This window comes from Perognathus longimembris, unplaced genomic scaffold, assembly GCF_023159225.1.
Source record: "Perognathus longimembris pacificus isolate PPM17 unplaced genomic scaffold, ASM2315922v1 HiC_scaffold_2737, whole genome shotgun sequence".
In the NCBI taxonomy this organism is placed as follows: domain Eukaryota; kingdom Metazoa; phylum Chordata; class Mammalia; order Rodentia; family Heteromyidae; genus Perognathus; species Perognathus longimembris.
Window position 1 is genome coordinate 26,027 of NW_025957868.1, and position 22,538 is coordinate 48,564.

The 22,538-nt window shown below is 48.2% G+C and overlaps 1 protein-coding gene across 1 annotated transcript; it reads right to left on the reverse strand.

Moving 5' to 3' along the window:
• Positions 1-5,448: 5,448 nt before the first annotated feature.
• On the reverse strand, positions 5,449-21,154 carry LOC125344667 (low molecular weight phosphotyrosine protein phosphatase-like). The gene is made up of 2 exons (XM_048337091.1): positions 20,894-21,154; positions 5,449-5,694 (listed from the first exon to the last, which is right to left on the reverse strand). The coding sequence occupies exons 1-2, from the start codon at positions 21,152-21,154 to the stop codon at positions 5,449-5,451; spliced, it is 507 nt and encodes a 168-aa protein (XP_048193048.1).
• Positions 21,155-22,538: the final 1,384 nt, after the last annotated feature.

The following is a 22,538-nucleotide window of genomic DNA, read 5'->3' on the forward strand; positions in this document are numbered from 1 at the left end:
CGCTTGCTTGTTTGTCCCCTTCCTGATGTGGCTTTGGTGAGGCTATGCCTAAAACCAGGCCTCTGGACCCGGCCTTGAGTCAGTGCCGAGCTTTTAGTTGGTGCTTTTAGTCTTGGCAGGCCCAGGCCACGGTTGTTGGGTGGGTGTGAGAGTGTGTGGAGAATCGTGGCCTGCCCCTCCTGTTTACTTGTTTGTGTCCTTCCTGAAGTGGCTTGGGTGAGGCTAGGCATCAAACCAGGCCTCCGGACCCAGCTTGCAGTCAGTGTCTGCCTATCCTTTATCTGGTGGTTTCAGTCTTGGCAGGCCCAGGCTGTGGTTGTGTGGTGTTTGTGAAAGTGTGTAGAGGATCGCGGCCTGCCTCTCCTGTTTGCTTGTTTGTGCCCTTCCTGAAGTGGCTTTGGTGAGGCTAGGCCTCAAACCAGGCCTCTGGAGCCGGCTTCAAGTCAGTGCAGAGATTTTAGCTGGTGCTTTTAGTCTTGGCAGGCCCAGGCCACGGTTGTGGGGTGGGTGTGAAAGTGTGAGGAGGAGTTCGGCCTCTCCTTCCTGTTTGCTTGTTTGTGCCCTTCCTGAAGTGGCTTTGGTTGAGGCTAGGCCTCAAAGCAGGCCTCCGGAGCTGGCTTCTTCAGTGCCGATCCTTTTAGCTGTGGTTTTCAGTCTTGGCAGGACCAGGCAATGGTTGAGGCTGGCTGTGAAAGTGGGTAGAGGAGTTGTGCCTGAGGTGCAGGGGTGAGGCTTGTGGGTCATCACTGCAGGAGAGGGGAGGGGTGAGGGCAAGGAAATGAGAAGTGAAAGGACTGGGCTTATGGGGCAACATGGAAGGAGAAGGGAGGGGCAAGTGGAGGAAGTGAGAGGTCAAGGGGTGTGGCTTGGGCACTGGATTAGTTTAGGTCCCTTCTGCCTGGAACAAATAGACATGCCAGGAGGCTAGGAAGAGCTCCTTTCTCTGCGGGTCCTCTAGTTGGGTCAGGCCTACAAAGCTGGTCAGGCTCACTGTGGTTTGCTGGTGGGTTGGCCTTCGTACACCTGTCCTATCAGGCATCAGCCGCTTTTCTGTGTGGGGAAGCCTGGAGGACTGCGTGTGCAGATGCTGCTTGTGTGTGGAAAAGGCTGGACCCAGGTCCACCAAGGCAACTCCAGAAGGCAAGCAGAAGTAAGTAAGCCAAGAAGCTTCCTGGCAGGTGGGGTCCACGGCATGGGTATGGGGTTCTTGTGAATGTGTGTGGAGAAGCATGGCCTGCCTCTCCTGTTTGCTCCTTTGGGCCCTTCCTCAAGTGGCTTTGGTAAGGCTACACCTCAAACCAGGCCTCCAGAGCCGGATTCCAGTCAGTGCCGAGCATTTAGCTGGCTTTCAGTCTTGGCAGGCCCAGGCTATGGTTGTGGGGTGCTTGTGAAAGTGTGTGGAGGAGCTTCGGTGAGGCTATGCCTCAAACCAGTCTTCTGGATATTGCTCCCAGTCAGTGCAGAGCTTTTAGCCAGTGCTTTCAGTCCTGGCAGGTCCATGGCATGGGTGTTGGTTTTTATTGCCTTCCTGCCTGCCTCTCTGTGTTGGTTTGTGTCCTTCCTGAAGTGGCTTTGGTGAGGCCAGTCCCCAAACCAGGCTTCTGGAGCTGGCTTTTAGCTGGCATTTTCAGTCTAGGCAGGCCCAGGGCATGGATACAGGTGAGGGACAGTGTGGAGAAATACAGTTTGCTTCTCCTAAAGTGGTTTGGTGAGGCCAGTCCCCAAATCAGGCCTCTGAAGCTGGCTCTAGTCATTGTCGAGCTTTTAGCTTTTACTTTCAGGCCCAGAACATGGGTGTGGGGTGTGATTTTGTGTGGAGAAGTGTGGCCTTCCTCTCTTGTTTGTTCATTTGTGCCCTTCCTACAGTGGCTTCAGGGTGGCTAAGCCCTCAATTAAGGAGGTCAGGTCTTGCTGGCGCCATCTTGGCCACACACATGTTGAATTGTAGGGTATGGCATCTCTTCTTCATGTTAGAGGGAATTCTGACCCCCAGGTGATGGTTGTGCCTGAATTCCTGGAGACAGGGGTGAGCACTTCCCTTATAGGTTACTGAACCTGTCAGTCCAGTGCTTGGGAATAGGAGCTTCCTATTACCCTGTCCCCTGACTTTACCTTATTTAGGCCCAGACAAGCACAGGTGCCATTACACCATACCACACATCTCCGTGTTTGCATCCTGTTTGTCTCCTGGCTTATCTCTGGTCAATATGGTGTCCCAAATCAGCTCTTGGAGCTCAGTTGGTTTGTTAGTATAGTTTTTGTTTTTTCTTTCTTCTCTGGCCTGTTTCCTAACAGTGATAAATATATTTGGGGGCAGCAGTCCTTTGTAACAATTGGCTGCCCATAGACTGCTAGCATTCTTATAAAGACTCCAAGATTTGATCCTTCAAAATGTAGTTTCTCTGATAATTTACATTATAACATGCCCAAACCAGGCTTCTGGATTCACCTCCCAGTCACTGCAGAGACTTTAGATGGTGCTTTCAGTCTGAGCAGGCTCAGGGCATGGTTGTGGGAGTATTTGTGAAAGTGTGTGGAGAAGGTCAGCCTGCCTGTCTTGTTTATTCCACATTTTACTTGGCATACCGAGGTATTTTGTCTAGTTTTTGGAGCATGCCTCGCCAGCCAGGCAAGCACCTTTATACTGAGTCGTGTCCCATCACTGCCCCCAGGCCTGGTGTGAGATCTGTCCCATTAGGAGCTGGATGGAGGTAGCAGAAGGCAGGAGCAGAAAGTGTGGTCTAAATGGCCTTTTCCTGTTTTTCCTTCCATCAGCCATGCTCTGATCCCACTCAACAGAGGAGAGGCCTAAGTGTTGAGGATTGGAATGGTAGGTGTTGGATCTAGGTGTCCAGTCCAATGTAGGATGCCCTCAGTGGACCCCAACAAATCTTGGTTAGGAGAATATACACCTCAATCTAGGTCTTGCATAGGGCACAGAGGTTAGGGTGGAGGGGATGTGTTGAAAATGTTTTTTCCACATGCCTGTAATCCTATGTACTCAGGAGGCCAAAATCTGTTGATTGTAGTTCGAATCCAGCCTGGTAGGAAAGTTCATGAGGCTCTTTTTTTTTTTTTTTTTTTTCATGAGGTTCTTTATCACCAATCAACAACAAAAAACGTTTAGTAGAAGCAGAGCTGTGGCTCAAGTGGTAGAGTGCCCATACAAGCCCCAAAAGCCCCAAAAGATTTCATGGGGCTGGGAATGTGGCTTAGTGGTAGGGTGTTCTAGCAGTCATGAAACCCTGTGTTTTATTCTTCCGTACCACATACACAGAAAAAGTAGGAAGTAGGGCTGTGGGTCTAGTGGTAAGAGTATTAGCCTTCAGCAAAAGCTCAGGAACAGTGCCCAGACCCTGAGTTCAAGCTCCATGACTGGCAAAAACAGCTATAACAACAACAAAAAAGATTTTCATTTTATCATCATATTTACAGTTCTTACACACATTTATTTTTTATTTAAAGTATTTTTTTTTTTTGCTGGCTGTGGGGCTTGAACTCTCGGCCTGGTGCTGTCCTTTAGCTCCTCAGCAGAACGCTAGTGCTCTACCAATTGAGCCACAGCGCCACTTCTGGTTTTCTAGTGGGTCACTGGAGATAAGTGTTATGAACTTTCTTGCCTGAGCTGGTTTTGAACCTGGATCCTCTTGTCTCAGCCTCCTGAGTAGCTAGGATGACAGGAGTGAGCCATATTTTATTAGGTATACAAAAGTATTTCACTGTTTCGTGAGTTCCAGTGGTACTGTGTTCCAGGGCCTTCCACAAGTTAGGCAAGTACCTCATCTCTTAGCCCTGGTTATTTTTATGCCGCCTTTGGTTTTCATGATTTCCAGCCTTTTTAGGCATTTTGAAGAGAAAATGCACAGAGTGTCAGAATAAAATGTGTAGAGCCTGGAAGCTTGGAATCCTGAATAGAGGTTCTGGCTCTATAGCCCAAGGTAGAACACTGTGGATGGCCCCGATTATAACCTGCTCTGGAGAACTCATGCCTTGCCCAGGCCCCTGGCCTCTGTTCCTTTCATGTCCATCCTGGGGCCTGGGTTAGGGGTCGGGGTTGGATTGGGTCATGGCGGTTGGATTGGGTCGGGGTGAGGTTTGCGGGGTTGGGGTCAGGGGTCAGGGCGCTGCTGATGCACATGCCTCCCTGCAGGTGCCACCCATGATGTCACCAGCCTGTGCTTATGCCTCAGTTCAAGCCCCTGACCAGCACAGAAAGATTTTTTGGGGTGGGAATGTGGGTTAATGGTAGGATGTCCCCCTAGCATTCATGAAACCCTGCGTTTGATTCCTCAGTACCATATACACAGAAAAAGCAGGAACTGGTGCTGTGGCTCAAGTGTTAGAGTAGTACCCTTGAGCAAAAGAAGCTCAGGGACAGTGCCTAGACCCTGACTTCAAGCTCCAGGATTGGCAAAAAAATTTTTCATTTTTTTATCATATATGTCTTACACACATTTATTTATTTTTTATCCTACATAACTCCATAGTTGTTTATTTTGAAAATAATATTTTCTGAAATATCCTTATAATTTGAGGTGAGCTAATTGATGGTACACCAAAGGTACCTGTTTGCCTGGAAGTTACTAAATGCTGATGAAAGAATAGTTACAAACATATCATTACTGCACACCAACCTAATGGCACTCTGCAATTTTTAAAACTTCATGGCTGGTCAATTTTGATTGGACACTAGAGTTGCATGTGTATGGAAAACATTCTCTCCACTGACTGAAGGTTACTTGCATACAAGTGTACTTCCAATATAGAATTCAATTCTTAAAGTCAAAGTGGCTCAAATTGGAACAAATAAGCTGACCCCCGTGAAATAAACTAAATACAAAGCAACAAGTAATAAGAATACTAAAGATTTATTCCACCAGTCTTCCTCTTATTTTGTGTTTTTTTGTAATTTGAGACATGTTATAGCCCAGGCTGGCCTTGAACTTATGATCCTCCTGCCTCATCCTCCCTAGTGCTGGATTTACAGTCACCACCATTCCTTGCTTCTATCTTAAACATACAAGTGTGCTCTACGAGTAAACTGAGTTAAAACATTTCTGAGAGCAGAGGAGCTGCTATCAGTAGAGCTATTGTGACTCTATAAGAGCCCAGGTCAGCAAGGTACAAGGTAAGCAGGTGTACTGGGCAGTGCTAGTCATGCAACATGCCAAGTAGACCACACTGTCCAGGTCTTCTTGAGCTCAGGTCATTATTACTTCACAGGGTTGTATTTTGTTCTTCCCTGTTTCCTTGTTCCACTGTTTGGTAATCAGGAGAAAATGAGAAGTCATTTAACTTCTTGGTTAAATAAAACTAATTTGTCACCTACAATTATGTTTAAGAGTAAGTCAGCTGAAGAAACAACAGGGGCTGGGGCTAAGGAAAGCTTCTACACTTAGGCACAGGACTAGTGGGTGAGTTGTTGGCTTGGCTGTGGGCAGTGCTAACCTAGTGGGCCTTCTCTAGGAAGGCCTTGCAACACCGGAGGGACTGCTGATAGACCAGCTCAAAGTCGGAGTTGTTTCCATAATAGGGATCTTCAATCATGAGTTGTTTTTGTGGATCATAGCTCCCAAGTAGTTCAATTTTAGCTTTGCAGTTTTTAACTTGATTACTTATTCTTTTCAAATATCTCATATTGCTTTCATCCATAGACAGCATGTATTCGAATGTAGCAAAGTCGTCTTTGGTGACCTGTCTTGCCTTATGGGCTGTGGTAATGTCATGAAATCTTCGGCAGCTCATAGCTCTTGGATCTGGGGCACGACCCACGTTCTAGTCGGAAACAACACCGCTGTCAATGGCCCAATTATCTGAAACATTTTGGTCAGCTACATGTTTTCTGAAAACTGCTTCTGTGATGGGTGACTGGCAAATGTTACGTAGACACACAAATAGTACGGATTTGGGACGCTGTACCGCTATCTGCCTGGGTGGTCGCTGGCGCCTGCACATTTATATTTATTTTTATTTTTTTTATTTTTTATTTTTTGCCAGTCCTGGGGCTTGGACTCAGGGCCTGAGCACTGTCCCTGGCTTCTTTTTGCTCAAGGCTAGCACTCTGCCACTTGAGCCACAGCGCCACTTCTTGCCATTTTCTGTATATGTGGTGCTGGGGAATCGAACCCAGGGCCTCATGTATATGAGGCAGGCACTCTTGCCACTAGGCCATATCCCCAGCCCTGCACATTTATTTTTAAACTTTTATTTATTTAAAATTTTTTTCTTTGCCGAATGTGGGTTGTGAACTCTGTGCCTGGGTTCTGTCCTCAAGGTCTTCAGCTGAAGACTAGTCTGAGCCACAGCACCACTTCTGTTTTCTAGTGGGTCATTGGAGATAACAGTCTTATTAACTTTCCTGCCTGAGCTGGCTTTGAACCTGGATCCTCTGGTCTCAGCCTCCTGAGTAGCTAGGATGACAGGAGTGAGCCACATTTTATTAGGCATGTAAAAGTATTTCACTTTCTTTTTTGTGAGTTCCAGTGGTATTGTGTTCCAGGGCCTTCCACAAGCTAGGCAAGTACCTCAGCTCTTAGCCCTGGTTGTTTTTTGCCGCCTTTGGTTTCCATGATTTCCAGCCTTTGTAGGCATTTTGAAGAGAAAATGCACTGAGTGCACAGAGTGTCAGAATAAAATGTGTAGAGCCTGGAAGCTTGGAATTCTGAATCGAGGTTCTGGGTCTATAGCTCAAGGTAGGACATAGTGGATGGCTCCCATTAAAACCTGGTCTGGTGAACTCATGCCTTGCCCAGGCCCCTGGCCTCTGTTCAAGTCTGCATAAAGTTTTCATTTATACTTTCATATCCATCCTGGGGCCTGGAGAAGGAGGTGAAGGCATGTGTGAGTAAGGGCAGCTTATCTTTTACTGCTTGGTAGGTTGGTGCTGATCAGAACAACTTTAGTGACCCTAGGCCTCTGCCCAAGCCTCTGAGTCTTTGCTATGCATTCAGTTCTGCTTTTGGTCATGTCCTGCTCTGTGATTGTGGGTTAGGGGATGAGGGGCTGTGTGGAAAATATTTTTATTACATAGGTCTTACACACATTTTGTTCAGCATACCAAGGCATTTAAATTTTTTTTTTTGGTGAATTTGAAATTTATTGTGTTTCAGGGCTTCCCACGACCTAGGCAAGCAACTCAACACTGAACCTCACCCCTTTAATATAACCCAGTCATTTCCTTAAGACTGGTTTTATTCAAGTTTTCTAGTAAGGAGCTTCTGTGTGACTTTGTTTTGTTCTTCCCCTGTCACCTGTATAGGATCCCGCTTCCCTGGGGAGTAGTTCCAGCATGGCCATCCTTTGGTTCCTGTTGATTTCTTCTGACTGTAATTACTTTGATGGTAAAATGTGTCTAGTAGCTGAAGAAAACATGGAGAACATATACTTGGAATTTTGAGTGTAGTATCTGGAAGTATGGCCCAATGTAGAAAAGTGGCTTGAATGACATCCCCTCCCCTGAAGAAGTGACACCCATTAAAAAACATTCTGAAGTTGGTGTCACTGTAGGTCAACGTTCTAAGACCCTCTAATCATTGAATCACAATCATATGAGGAGGCATCAGGGAGAAGGTGACAAGGACCTGGTATGCAAAGATGGCCACTGGGTTTAATTTAGTAGCTCAGCAATCAGTGTCACTGGGACTGAAGCACCCAGACCCTGGCTGTCCGTGCTGCAAGGTAGTACTGGGCGATGGAGGGATTTGAAAACTATGCTGAAGTAGTGCCATGGTGTCACCAGGCAAATGGCCTCTCAAACCCTGGGAGCTATCCCTTATGCTCATTTGTGCACAGTTTCAGACATGAATTCCACCTAAGTAGCCACACAGATACTTGGGGCCTCTATTGCTGCTATGAGGCAGGATGCAGAATGAGACTTGGCAAAACACACATTTTAGCCATAAAGCATGCCATGTGGACTGGCTGTTTACTCCTGGTACTTGAACTTGGCCTGAGAGCTGTCCCTGAGCTTCTTTTTGCTTAATGCCAGCACTCTACCACTTTAATGACAGCACCATTTCCGGGCTTTTCTGTTTATGTGGTACTGAGGAGCCGAACTCAAGGCTTCATGCGTGCTAGGCAAGCACTCTACCACTAAGCCACATTCTCAGCCCAAGTCCGGGGTTTTGAGATGACACTTTAGGCACATCTGAGGATCAGACGCTGTCGCCTTTGAAGCAACAGAAGCATGGGCCTCCCTTGATCAACACGAGGGTTGTCTGATGGTAGAGAGTGGGGTGTCCCAGGCATGCACTGAGCACTGTAGACTCAGGCTGGAAAGGCCACCATGATGCTTGGGCTGGATAAGACTGAACCCTGGAGATTAGTAGGTGTTATCAGGGGTGACAGAAAATCCACAAGTCTTTAACAGAAAGTCTTGATAAATTGAAATCTTTTAAAGGAAATCAGTATCAACCTCCTAAGAATCCAAATCTAAGCTGCAAAAATTAATTCCTAAGAGTGTCAATAAATCAAGAATAGAGCCAGGCACCAGTGGCTCACACCAGTAATCCTTGCTACTCAGGAGGCTGAGATCTGAGGATCATGGCTCAAAGCCAGCGCAGGCAGGAATGTCCTTGATTCCCTTATCTCCAATTAAATGCCAGAAAACCAGAAGTGGCACTGGCTCAAGGACAGCCCACGACGGACAACAGCAAAAGAACAGACCACTGAATAACCTGAGAGACACATGGTCCAAACATGTGAACATGGAAGGAGATGCAACTAACTGTTGAATCTCCATAAATTGTATGTCATTGATTGTTCAACAGTGGCCCACATTGACTGTTTGTTCTTTTTCTGATTCATATGTTCAAATCCCTTGTGTTGATGGTGATTCTTAGGGACATTTTTAGTGGTTCATTATTTCTAGGATTGGCTTTATTTTAGTAAGTGTTGGAATGTTACCATGCAGAATACAGTTGATGTTGCATTTTTCTAGACCAGCCGCTTTTATGAATTAGTATGCTGAAGAAAACAGTGGCTTTCTCCTCTCCCCTTTCCCTCTCTTTTCTCCTCCCCTTCTCATTTTTCTTTCTCCAGACGTTGTATTGCTGCAATAGACCAGGCCGGTCTCGAACTTGTAGTCTTCGGCCTCAGCTTCCCAACTGTTGGGGTTAACTGCATTTTCCACCCTACCCGGCTCAAAAACAGATATCTTATGCTGTGACCCATTCGTTCTACCTTTAGGTATTTCTCTAATAGTTGGACTCTGCCCTATGCTCAATGACTCCCTCAGTGCTTCAGTGAGAAGGCACCCAAGACAATATCAGTAGGAACCTGTGGAAATTGTCCGTACATAGTCAGAGTTGGGCTCTGTGGTGCTGTCCCAAGTGCTAGGGCGCCCTCTGCTGTTTACTTGGGAAATGACAGGTGTGACATGTATGTGTGTGGAACAGTGTTTTTTTCCTTAGTTGTGTGTGTGTGTGCGCGCATGTGCGCGCTGTTAATAGGGATTGAATTTAGGACTTGGGTGCTGTTCTTTAGCTTTTCTACTAAAGATTGTGCTGCACTGTTTGAGTTTCAGCCCATATTCTGGCTTCATTTTGTCTGTGTGTGTGTGTGTGTGTGTGTGTGTGTGTGTTATTTTGTCTCTGTGTTTTCCAGCATGAATTTCATCTTTAAAGATCTCTTTACTCTGTTTCTAGAGTATTATTTGGGCAAGCAGGGATGAGGTCAGAGTGAGGGAAGGAAGAAGGCAGGGAGGGAGAGGGAGAGTACAGGTTTTTAATTCGTTTTTGTAGTTTATGAGGGAGCATGAAGCTACAAATAAACTAATGTTGGATGGTAGCTTTTTGTGAAGATAGCACTTGTTGCCTATGAATTCTTGGCCATTGTTTTCCATGGCTGTTTGCCTGCATCCCACTTTAAATTTTTGAAGGAAATACTGGTTGATGAAGTCAGGAGAAGTTTGAATGTTTTAATTTAAATTCATCCTTCACCAAGTAGATTGCTGTAAAGGTCTAACAGACCCATGTCTCTGGAAAACAGAATAATATGTAAACATCAATAAAAACCCAGCCTGTTTATTCTTGTTTTGTTTTGCTCTCTGGTCTTGTCTGTCCTTCTCTCTGTTCTCCCTCCCCTGGCCCCCTTATCTGCCAAGTCTGATTGTGACAGTAATCTGGGATGAATGGAAATTACCATGTGATGCCCCTAGCCGCTGTCCCTAGCAGGTGTCCCCTTAAGCCTGCTTGTGCCAGTGGGTTGATAGTTCTAGGTGCAGGAGAGACCCTGAAGGCTTGTGGAGTGTCCTGCACCAGGCCCTGGGTTGGAGCAAAGGCCTTCTGCTAGGCAGGCAGGGCAGCAGGTGGGGCCTCAGGAAGCTAGAGGTGCAGGGTCAAGGCTTATGGGGTGTCAGAGCACAAGAGAGGCATGGCAAGAGCCAGGAAGCTAGAGGTGCTGGGCTGGAGCTTATGGCCATCACAGCTAGAGAGGGGAGGGGCAAGGGCAAGGAAGCTAGAGGTGCAGGGGCAGGACTTATGGGGCCTTACAGCACAAGAGGGGCAGAGAAAGCAGGAGGAAGTGAGAAGTAAGGGCCGTGGCCCTGGAAGTGGACTGGTTTATTTCGGTTCTGCCTGGGACTAGTAGTCCTGCCAGTAGCCCCCATCTTTGGGTTTGGGGCTATAAAGCTGTCAGGCTCACTGTGGTTTGGTGGTGGGTCTGGGCCTATGTACACCTGTCCTATCAGACACCATACCCTTGTTTGTGTGGGGAAACCTGGAGGAACACTGACCATTCACAGATGCGGCTTGTGTGTGGCGAAGGCCTGACCTAGGTGCACCAAGCTGACTTTGAGGCAACTCTGGAATACAAGTAGAGCTATGTGGCAGTGGGGCTCAGGGCATGGGTGTGGGGAGCTGTGAAAGTGTGTGGAGAAGCATGGCCTGCCTCTCCCGCTTGCTTGTTTGTGCCCTTCCTGATGTGGCTTTGGTGAGGCTATGCCTAAAACCAGGCCTCTGGAGCCGGCCTTGAGTCAGTCCCGAGCTTTTAGTTGGTGCTTTTAGTCTTGGCAGGCCCAGGCCATGGTTGTTGGGTGGGTGTGAGAGTGTGTGGAGAATCGTGGCCTGCCCCTCCTGTTTACTTGTTTGTGCCCTTCCTGAAGTGGCTTCGGTGAGGCTAGGCATCAAACCAGGCCTCCGGAGCCAGCTTGCAGTCAGTGTCTGCCTATCCTTTATCTGGTGGTTTCAGTCTTGGGAGGCCCAGGCTGTGGTTGTGTGGTGTTTGTGAAATTGTGTAGAGGAGCGCATCCTGCCTCTCCTGATTGCTCATTTGTGCCCTTCCTGAAGTGGCTTAGGTGAGGCTAGGCCTCAAACCAGGCCTCTGGAGCCGGCTTCGAGTCAGTGCAGAGATTTTAGCTGGTGCTTTTAGTCTTGGCAGGCCCAGGCCACGGTTGTGGGGTGGGTGTGAAAGTGTGAGGAGGAGTGCGGCCTCTCCTTCCTGTTTGCTTGTTTGTGCCCTTCCTGAAGTGGCTTTGGTTGAGGCTAGGCCTCAAAGCAGGCCTCTGGAGCTGGCTTCTTCAGTGCCCATCCTTTTAGCTGTGGTTTTCTGTCTTGGCAGGCCCAGGCAATGGTTGAGGCTGGCTGTGAAAGTGGGTAGAGGAGTTGTGCCTGAGGTGCAGGGGTGAGGCTTGTGGGTCATCACTGCAGGAGAGGGGAGGGGTGAGGGCAAGGAAATGAGAAGTGAAAGGACTGGGCTTATGGGGCAACATGGAAGGAGAAGGGAGAGGCAAGGGGAGGAAGTGAGAGGTCAAGGGGTGTGGCTTGGGTGCTGGATTGGTTTAGGTCCCTTCTGCCTGGAACAAACAGACATGCCAGGAGGCTAGGAAGAGCTCCTTTCTCTGCGGGTCCTCTAGTTGGGTCAGGCCTACAAAGCTGGTCAGGCTCACTGTGGTTTGCTGATGGGTTGGCCTTCGTACACCTGTCCTATCAGGCATCAGCCGCTTTTCTGTGTGGGGAAGCCTGGAGGACTGCGTGTGCAGATGCTGCTTGTGTGTGGAAAAGGCTGGACCCAGGTCCACCAAGGCAGCTCCAGAAGACAAGCAGAGCTAAGTAAGCCGAGCTTCCTGGCAGGTTGGGCCCACGGCATGGGTATGGGGTGCTTGTGAATGTGTGTGGAGAAGCATGGCCTGCCTCTCCTGTTTGCTCCTTTGTGCCCTTCCTCAAGTGGCTTTGGTAAGGCTACGCCTCAAACCAGGCCTCCAGAGCCGGATTCCAGTCAGTGCCGAGCATTTAGCTGGCTTTCAGTCTTGGCAGGCCCAGGCTATGGTTGTGGGGTGCTTGTAAAAGTGTGTGGAGGAGCGCGGCCTGCCTCCCTGTTGGCTTCGGTGAGGCTAGGCCTCAAACCAGTCTTCTGGATATTGCTCCCAGTCAGTGCAGAGCTTTTAGCCAGAGCTTTCAGTCCTGGCAGGCCCATGGCGTGGGTGTTGGTTTTTATTGCCTGCCTGCCTGCCTCTCTGTTTGTGTCCTTCCTGAAGTGGCTTTGGTGGGGCCAGTCCCCAAACCAGGCTTCTGGAGCTGGCTTTTAGCTGGCACTTTCAGTCTAGGCAGGCCCAGGGCATGGATACAGGTGAGGGACAGTGTGGAGAAATAGTTTGCTTCTCCTAAAGTGGTTTGGGTGAGGCCAGTCCCCAAATCAGGCCTCTGAAGCTGGCTCTAGTCATTGTCGAGCTTTTAGCTTGCACTTTGAGGCCCAGAACATGGGTGTGGGGTGTGATTGTGTGTGAAGTGTGGCCTTCCTCTCTTGTTTGTTCATTTGTGCCCTTCCTACAGTGGCTTCAGGGTGGCTAAGCTCTCAATTAAGGGGGTCATGTCTGGCTGGCGCCATCTTGGCCACACACATGTTGAATTGTAGGGTCTGGCATCTCTTCTTCATGTTAGAGGGAGGGAATTCTGACCCCCAGGTGATGGTTGTGCCTGAATTCCTGGAGACAAGGGTGAGCACTTCCCTTATAGGTTACTGAACCTGTCAGTCCAGTGCTTGGGAATAGGAGCTTCCTATTACCCTGTCCCCTGACTTTACCTTATTTAGGCCCAGACAGGCACTGGTGCTATTACACCATACCACACATCTCCGTGTTGAATCCTGTGTCCTGTCTCCTGGCTTATCTCTGGTCAATATGGTGTCCCAAATCTGCTCTTGGAGCTCAGTTGTTTTGTTAGTATAGTTTTTGTTTTTTCTTTCCTCTCTGGCCTGTTTCCTAACAGTGATAAATATATTTGTGGGCAGCAGGCCTTTGTAACTATTGGCTGCCCATAGACTGCTAGCATTCTTATAAAGACTCCAAGATTTGATCCTTCAAAATGTGGTTTCTCTGATAATTTACATTATAACATGCCTGAACCAGGCTTCTGGATCCAACTCCCAGTCACTGCAGAGACTTTAGATGGTGATTCCAGTCTAGGCAGGCTCAGGGCATGTTTGTGTGAGTATTTGTGAAAGTGTGTGGAGAAGGTCAGCCTGCCTCTCTTGTTTATTCTACATTTTACTTGGCATACCAAGGTATTTTGTCTAGTTTTTGGATCATGCTTTGCCAGCCAGGCAAGCACATTTATATTGAGTCGTGTCCCCTGGTGGTCTCAGTGGACCATCACTGCCCCCATGCCTGGCGTGAGATCTGTCCCATTAGGAGCTGGATGGAGGTAGCAGAAGACAGGAGCAGAAAGTGTGTTCTAAATGGCCTTTTCCTGTTTTTCCTTCCATCAGCCATGGCTCTGATCCCACTGAACAGAGGAGAGGCCTAAGTGCTGAGGATTGGAATGGTAGGTGTTGCATCTAGGTGTCCAGTCCAATGTAGGATGGGCTCAGTGGACCTCAACAAATCTTGGTTATTAGAACATCAACCCCAAGACCCCCAGGTCTTGCATAGGGCACAGAGGTTAGGGTGGAGGGGATGTGTGGAAAATGTTTTTTCCAGATGCCTGTAATCCTATGTACTCAGGAGGCCAAGCTTTCTTGATTGCAGTTCGAAACCAGCCCTGGTAGGAAAGTCCATGAGGTTCTTTACCACCAATAACAACAACAAACCTCTAGTAGAAGCAGAGCTGTGTCTCAGTGGTAGAGTGCTCATGCCTGAGTTCAAGCCCCTGCCCAGCACAAAAAGATTTTTTTGGGGTGGGAATGTGGCTTAGTGGTAGGGTGCTCCCCTAGCATTCATGAAACCCTCTGTTTGATTCCTTAGTACCACATACACAGAAAAAGCAGGAAGTGGTGTTGTGGCTCAAGTGGTAGAGTACTACCCTTGAGCAAACGAAGCTCAGGGACAGTGCCTAGACCCTGACTTCAAGCTCCAGGATTGACAAGAAAAAGATTTTCATTTTTATCATATAAGTCTTACACACATCTATCTATCTATTTATTTATTTATTTTTTGGACCAGTCCTGGGCCTTGGACTCAGGGCCTGAGCACTGTCCCTGGCTTCTTCTTGCTCAAGGCTAGCACTCTGCCACTTGAGCCACAGCGCCACTTCTGGCCATTTTCTGTATATGTGGTGCTGGGGAATCGAACCTAGGGCCTCATGTATACGAGGCAAGCACTCTTGCCACTAGGCCATATCCCCAGCCCCACACACATTTATTTTTAAACTTTTATTTATTTAAAATTTTTTTCTTTGCCGGATGTGGGGCCTGAAATTTGTGCCTGGGTTCTGTCCTTGAGGTCTTCAGTTGAAGACTCGTGCTCTACCACCTGAGCCACAGCGCCAATTCTGGTTTTCTAGTGTGGCATTGGAGATAACAGCCTTATGAACTTTCCTGCCTGAGCTGGCTTTGAACCTGGATCCTCTTGTCTCAGCCTCCTGAGTAGCTAGCATGACAGGAGTGAGCCACATTTTATTAGGCACACAAAAGTATTTAATTTTCTTTTTAGTGATTTCCAGTGGTATTGTGTTCCAGGGCCTTGCACAAGCTAGGCAAGTACCACAGCTCTTAGCCCTGGTTGTTTTTATGCCGCCTTTGGTTTTCATGATTTCTAGCGTTTGTAGGCATTTTGGAGAGAAAATGCACAGAGTTTCTGGGTAAAATGTGTAGAGCCTGGAAGCTTGGAATCATGAATAGAGGTTCTGGCTCTATAGCTCAAGGTAGAACAGTGTGGATGGACCCCATTAGAACCTTCTCTGGAGAACTCATGCCTTACCCAGGCCCCTGGCCTCTTCGTTTCATGTCCTTCCTGGGACCTGGGTCAGGGGTCAGGGTTGGATTGGGTTGCGGCGAGGGTGGTGGGGTTGTCTTAGGGGTCAGGGCACTGCTAGCACGTCGCTGATATACAGGCCTCCCGCACATGCCACCCATGGCGACACCATCCCCTTCCATCACGCGCGAGCACTGGCTCCAGGTGGATTGGTGCCTTGCATGTGGGAGCCCTGAGTCCCATCCTCCCATCCCCATACAAGCATGCACACTGTAAGGCCAGAGAAGAGCTGCGGCTCAGCGGTGGGGTGGGGACAGTGAAGGCCTGGTCTGAACGCCAGGCCTGGTGTGAGGGCAAGGCCCCACGGGGTAAGGGCCCAGCCCGAACTGGTGGCCCTGAGGGCAATGGCTTTGGCTATGTCGAGGACAAGTGCATTTACACAGGTCAAGGGTCGACAGTCCTAGCCCCAAATGTGGAGATCCTCACCCCTGACCGTGTCTGGGCCCCGCCCCACAGTGCCCACACAGCCCCGCCCCTGGTGGCTTTGTGGCCCCTTCCCATGCCATCGCCACGGCCCCGCCCCTGGTGGTGTCACAGCCCTGCCCTATGCCTTCCACAAGGCCCCGGCCCTCTGCAGAGCCTGGGAAGAGGCCCCGCCCCATGTTGAGAGGACCAGAACCTCTGGCTCCACCCTGGGAGGGCGGGACTTCCGGGAAAGGAAGCCGAGGTGCCAGAAAGCCACAGCCAGGAGTGACTTGTGCAGGTGAGCTGCCACAGGCGTGATCCACAGGCCCGCAGGCAGGAGGAGAGCGGTGCCCCGGGCCTGAGGAAGGAGGACAGGAAGTGAGTAGGGACCTGAGGACGGAGGAGGCCTGAGCCCCTGGCCTGTGGAGAATGGAGGCCAGGCGGCCTAGCTGTTGGTGGAAGGAGAGCCAAGGTCTGAGGAGCCCAGGTCCGCGGAGAGCAGCCTGGGAGCACTGCGCCTGCTGACCTGGCAGCGACTCAGGGAGACCATCTGAGCACAGCCAAAGAAGAGGAGCCTCCTGTCAGGCCCAAACCAGGCTTCTGGCTCCAGCTCCCAGTCACTGCAGAGACTTTAGATGGTGCTTTCAGTCTAGGCAGGCACAGGGCATGGTTGTGGGGGTATTTGTGAAAGTGTGTGGAGAAGTTCAGCCTGCCTCTCTTGTTTATTCCACATTTTACTTGGCGTACCAAGGTATTTTGTCTAGTTTTTGTAGCATGCCTTGCCAGCCAGGCAAGCACCTTTATACTGAGTCGTGTCCCGTGGTGGTCTCAGTGGACCATCACTGCCTCCAGGCCTGGCCTGAGATGTCCCATTAGGAGCTGGATGGAGGTAGCAGAAGACAGGAGCGGAAAGTGTGGTCTAAATGGCCTTTTCCTGTTTTTCCTTCTATCAGCCATGGCTCTGATCCCACTGAACAGAGGAGAGGCCTAAGTGCTGAGGATTGGAATGGTAGGTGTTGGATGTAGGTGTCCAGTCCAATGTAGCAAGGCCCCGTGGGGTGAGCACCCGGCCCTAACACGCGGCCCTGAGGGCAATGGTTTTGGGGATGGTGAGGACAAGTGTATTTGCACAGGTCAAGGGTCGACAGTCCTAGCCCCAAATGTGGAGATCCTCACCCCTGACAGTGTCTGTGCCCCGCCCCACAGTGCCCACACAGCCCCGCCCCAATGCAGAGCTTGGGAGAGGCCCCGCCCCACGTGTAGGGGACCTGAACCTCTGCCTCTACCCTGCTAGAGCGGGACTTCTGGGAAAGGGACCTGAGGCTCAGGAACGCCGCAGCCTCGAGAGCCTAGTGCTGCATGCTGGACTCGCAGACCTGCGGGCTAGAGGAGAGCAGGGCCGGGCTTGAGGACGGAGGACAAGAGGAGAGCAGGGGCCTGCGTACAGAGGAGGCCAGAGCTCCAGGCCTGTGGACAATGGAGGCTGGTCAGCCGAGCTGTGGGTGGGAGGAGAGCCGAAGTCAGCAGAGCCAAGGCCCATGGACAGCGGCCTGGAGCACCTCCTGCCGACCTTGAGGCGACTCTGGGAGACTATCCAAGCGCAGCCAACTAAGCAGAGCATCCTGTCAGGTGCGGCCCGGGGCATGGGCATGGGGTGGGTGTGACAGTGTGTGTTGAGGAGCATGGCCCGCCTCCCTGCTTGCTTGCTTGTGCTCTTCTTGTGGTGGCTTCAGGGTGCCCAAGCCCTGCAGGAGGGAAGTCAGGTCTGACCGGCGCCATCTTGGTCACACACGTGTAATTATAGGGTCTGGCATCTTGTCTTCATAGTAGAGGGAGGGAATTCTGACCTCCAGGTGATGGTTGTGCCTTAATTCCTGGAGACAGGGGTGAGCACTTCCCTTATAGGTGACTGAACCTGTCAGTCCAGGGCTTGGGAATAGGAGCTTCCTATTACCCTGTCCCCTGACTTTACCTTATTTAGGCCCAGACAAGCACAGGTGCCATTACACCATACCACACATCTCCGTGTTTGCATCCTGTGTTGTCTCCTGGCTTATCTCTGGTCAATATGGTGTCCCAAATCAGCGCTTGGAGCTCAGTTGGTTTGTTAGTATAGTTTTTGTTTTTTCTTTCTTCTCTGGCCTGTTTCCTAACAGTGTTTAATATATTTGGGGGCAGCAGGCCTTTGTAACAATTGGCTGCCTATAGACTGCTAGCATTTTAATAGACTGCAAGATTGGATCCTTCAAAATGTGGTTTCTCTGATCATTTATATTATAACAGGCCCAAACCAGGCTTCTAGATCCAGCTCCCAGTCACTGCAGAGACTTTAGATGGTGTTTTAAGTCTGGGCAGGCTCAGGACATGGTTGTGGGGGTATTTGTGAAAGTGTGTGGAGAAGTTCAGTCTGCCTGTCTTGTTTATTCCACATTGTACTTGGCATACCAAGGTATTTTGTCTAGTTTTTGGAGCATGCCTCACCAGCCAGGCAACCACCTTTATACTGACTCGTGTCCCATCACTGCCCCCAGGCCTGGCCTGAGACTTGTCCCATTAGGAAGTGGAGGGAGGTAGCAGAAGGCAGGAGCAGAAAGTGTGGTCTAAATGGCCTTTTCCTGTTTTTCCTTCCATCAGCCATGCTCTGATCCCACTGAACAGAGGAGAGGCCTAAGTGTTGAGCATTGCAATGGTAGGTGTTGGATCTAGGTTTCCAGTCCAATGTAGGATGGGCTCAGTGGACCCCAACAAATCTTGGTTAGGAGAATATACACCTCAATCTAGGTCTTGCATAGGACACAGAGGTTAGGGTGGAGGGGATGTGTGGAAAATTTTTTTTCCAGATGCCTGTAATCCTATGTACTCAGGAGGCCAAGATCTGTTGATTGCAGTAGGAAAGTCCACGAGGCTCCTTATCACCAATCAACAACAACAAAAAATCTCTAGTAGAAGCAGAGCTGTGTCTCAAGTGGTAGAGTGCTCATGCCTGAGTTCAAGCCCCAGGACCAGCTCAAAAAGATTTTTGGGGGTGGGAATGTGGCTTAGTGGTAGGGTGCTCACCTAGCATTCATGAAACCCTACGTTTGATTCCTCAGTACCACATACACAGAAAAAGCAGGAAGTGGTGTTGTGGCTCAAGTGGTAGAGTACTACCCTTGAGCAAAAGAAGCTCAGGGACAGTGCCTAGACCCTTATTTCAAGCTGTAGGATTTTCAAAAAAAAGATTTTCATTTTTATCATATAGGTCTTACACACGTTTATTTATTTTTTATCTTATATAACTCCATAGTGGTTTATTTTGTAAATAGTATTTTCTGAAATATCCTTATAATTTGAGGTGAGCTAATTGATGGTATACCAGTATTACCTGTTTGTCTGGAATTTCTAAATGCTGCTGAAAGAATAGTTACTAACACATTATTATAGCACACAAACCTAATGGCACCCTGTAAATTTTTTTTAAGAAAATGACTCTTTCATTATTATTTTAGAAAGGCTACCATATCCATATACTAATATATCTTCAACTTTAAGGTAAATAGTTTAAAAAATATAAAAATGTAAGTACGCTGAAGAGTAACTGCTATTAAACAGTTCTGAACAGGCAGAAAATGTATACTTTCCTTTTATAGAAAATGTTAAATCTCTAATAGCAGCATTTTATATAAAAGCTGTCTTTGAAAACCCAGATTTTTGTATACACAAAACATTTTTTTTTCTTTTCCCTGTACAATATAACAATGTTTACACTGGAGAAAAGGTTTCTTCACAATATTTTTCCCATCACAGGTGGCAGTCAGCTCGAGTGTTATCAGTGGGCCCTGAGCTCAAGCTTCTCAGCACAGCCTTCAGTCCAACATCATGGCATTGATGACATTCAGATCTTTCATGTATGGATAGGCCACCAAGATCTGGTCGATTTTCCGCCTCTGCTTGGAGTCAGGGAAGATCTTTAGCAGGGCCTCCCTCAGCTCTCTGGTTTCAGCAGAAGATCTCTGTGCTTGCATGGGCAGGTTGTGCTGCACAGTGGGAAGGTTTGGTAGGAGGGGGAAGTGAGACTGCTGAGAGAGCCAGGGGCTAGAAGAGGCTCCCTGAATCTGGGGCAGAGGTTGGTGACTGCACCCTGCAATTTTTAAAACTTCATGACTGGTCAAATTTGGTTGGACACTTGAGTTGATGTGTATGAAAAACATTCTCTCTACTGACGGAAGGTAACCTGCATACAAGTGCACTTTCAATATAGAATTCAATTCTTTTTTTGGCCAGTCCTGGGCCTTGGACTCAGGGCCTGAGTACTGTTCCTGGCTTCCTTTTGCTCAAGGCTAGCACTCTGCCACTTGAGCCACAGCGCCACTTCTGGCCGTTTTCTGTATATGTGGTACTGGGGAATCGAACCCAGAGCCTCATGTATACAAGGCAAGCTCTCTTGCCACTAGGCCATATCCCCAGCCCCTAGAATTCTATTCTTAAAGGTAAAGTGGCTTAAATTGGAGCAAATAATCTGACTCCCATGAAATAAACTAAATACAAAGCAACAAGTAGTAAGAATATTAAAGATTTATTCCACCCGTCTTCCTCTTATTTTGTGTTTTTATTTTGTATTTTGAGGCATGTTATAACCCAGGCTGGCCTTCTGCTTCAGCCTCCCTAGTGCTGGATTTACAGGCACCACCATTCCTTGCTTCTATCTGAAACATACAAGTGTGCTCCATGAGTAAACTGAGTTAAAACGTTTCTGAGAGCGGAGGAGCTGCTATCAGTAGAGCTATTGTGACTCTATAAGAGCCCAGGTCAGCAAGGTACAAGGTAAGCAGTAGCACTGGGCAGTGCTAGGCATTCAACATGCCAGGTAGACCATACTGTCCAGGTCTTCCTGAGCTCAGGTCATTATTACTTCACAGGGTTGTATTTTGTTCTTCCCTATTTCCTTGTTCCACTGTTTGGTAATCAGGGGAAAATGAGAAGTCATTTAACTTCTTGGTTAAATAAAACTAATTTGTCACCAGACTTATGTTTAAGAGTAAGTCAGCTGAAGAAACAACCGTGGCTGGGGCTAAGGAAAGCTTCTACACTTAGGCACAGGACTATTGGGTGAGTTGTTGGCTTGGCTGTGGGCATTGCTAACCTAGTGGGCCTTCTCTAGGAAGGCCTTGCAACACCGGAGGCACTGCTGATAGACCAGCTCGAAGTCGGAGTCGTTTCCATAATAGGGATCTTCAATCATGAGTTGTTTTTGTGGATCATAGCTCCCAAGTAGTTCAATTTTAGCTTTGCAGTTTTTAACTTGATTACTTCGTCTTTGGTGACCTGTCTTGCCTTATGGGCTGTGCTAATGTCATGATTTGTTAGGCAGCTCATAGCTCTTGGATCTTGGGCACGACCCACGTTCCAGTCGGAAACAGCACTGCTGCCAATGGCCCAATTATCTGTAACATTTTGGTCTGCTACAAGTTTTCTGAAAACTGCTTCTACGATGGGTGACTGGCAAATGTTACATAGACACACGAATATTACGGATTTTGGACTCTGTTCTGCTATTTTCCTGTGTGGTCGCTGGCTCCTACACATGTATTTTTAAACTTTAATTTATTTAAAATTTTTTTTCTTTGCCGAATGTGGGGTATGAATTCTGTGCCTGGGTTCTGTCCTTGAGGTCTTCGGTTGAAGTCTAGTGCTCTACCACCTGAGCCACAGCACCACTTCTGGTTTTCTAGTGGGTCGTTGGAGATACAGTTTTATGAACTTTCCTGCCTGAGCTGGCTTTGAACCTGGATCCTCTGGTCTCAGCCTCCTGAGTAGCTAGCATGACAGGAGTGAGCCACATTTTATTAGGCCTACAAAACTCTTTCACTTTCTTTTTAGTGATTTCCAGTGGTATTGTGTTCCAGGGCCTTCCACAAGCTAGGCAAGTACCTCAGCTCTTAGCCCTGGTTGTTTTTATGCTGCCTTTGTAGGCATTTCGGAGAGAAAATGCACAGGGTGTCAGAATAAAATGTGTAGAGCCTGGAAGCTTGGAATCCTGAATAGAGGTGCTGGCTCTATAGCCCTAGGTAGAACAGTGTGGATGGACCCCATTAGAACCTGCTCTGGAAAAATCATGCCTTGCCCAGGCCCCTGGCCTATGTTCAAGTCTGCATAAAGTTTTCATTTATACTTTCATATCCATCCTGGGGCCTGGAGAAGGAGGTGAAGGCATTTGTGAGGAAGGGCAGCTTATCTTTAATCCTTCATATGTTGGTGCTGATCAGAACAATTTCAGTGACCCTAGGCCCCTGCCCAAGCCTCTGACTCTTTGCTATGTATTCATTTCTGCTTTTGGTCATGTCCTGCTCTGTGATTGTGAGTTAGGGGCTGAGGGGCTGTGTGGAAAATATGTTATTTTTATTACATAGGTTTTACACACATTTTGTTTAGCATAGCAAAGCATATAAGTTTCTTTTTGGTGAATGTAAAATTTATTGTTTCAGGGCCTCCCACAACCTAGGCAAGCAACTCAACACTGAACCTCACCCCTTTAATATAACCCAGTCAGTTCCTTTATACTGTTTTTTTCAAGTTTTCTAGTAAGGACCTCCTGTGTGACTTTCTGTTTTGTTCTTCCCTTGTCGCCTATATAGGATCCTGCTTCCCTGGGGAGTAGTTCCAGCATGCCCATCCTTTGTTGCCTGTTGACTTCTTCTGCTTGTAAGTACTTTGAGGGCAAAATGTGTCTAGTATCAGCAGAAAACATGGAGTACATACACTTGGAATTTTGAGTGCAGTATCTGGAAGTATGGCCCAATGTAGAAAAGTAGCTTGAATGACATCCCCTCCCCTGAAGAAGTGACACCCATTCAAAAACATTCTGAAGTTGGCATCACTGTCCGTCAAAGTTCTAAGACCCTCTAATCATTGAATCACAATCATATGAGGAGGCATCAGGGAGAAGGTGACAAGGATCTGGTATGAAAAC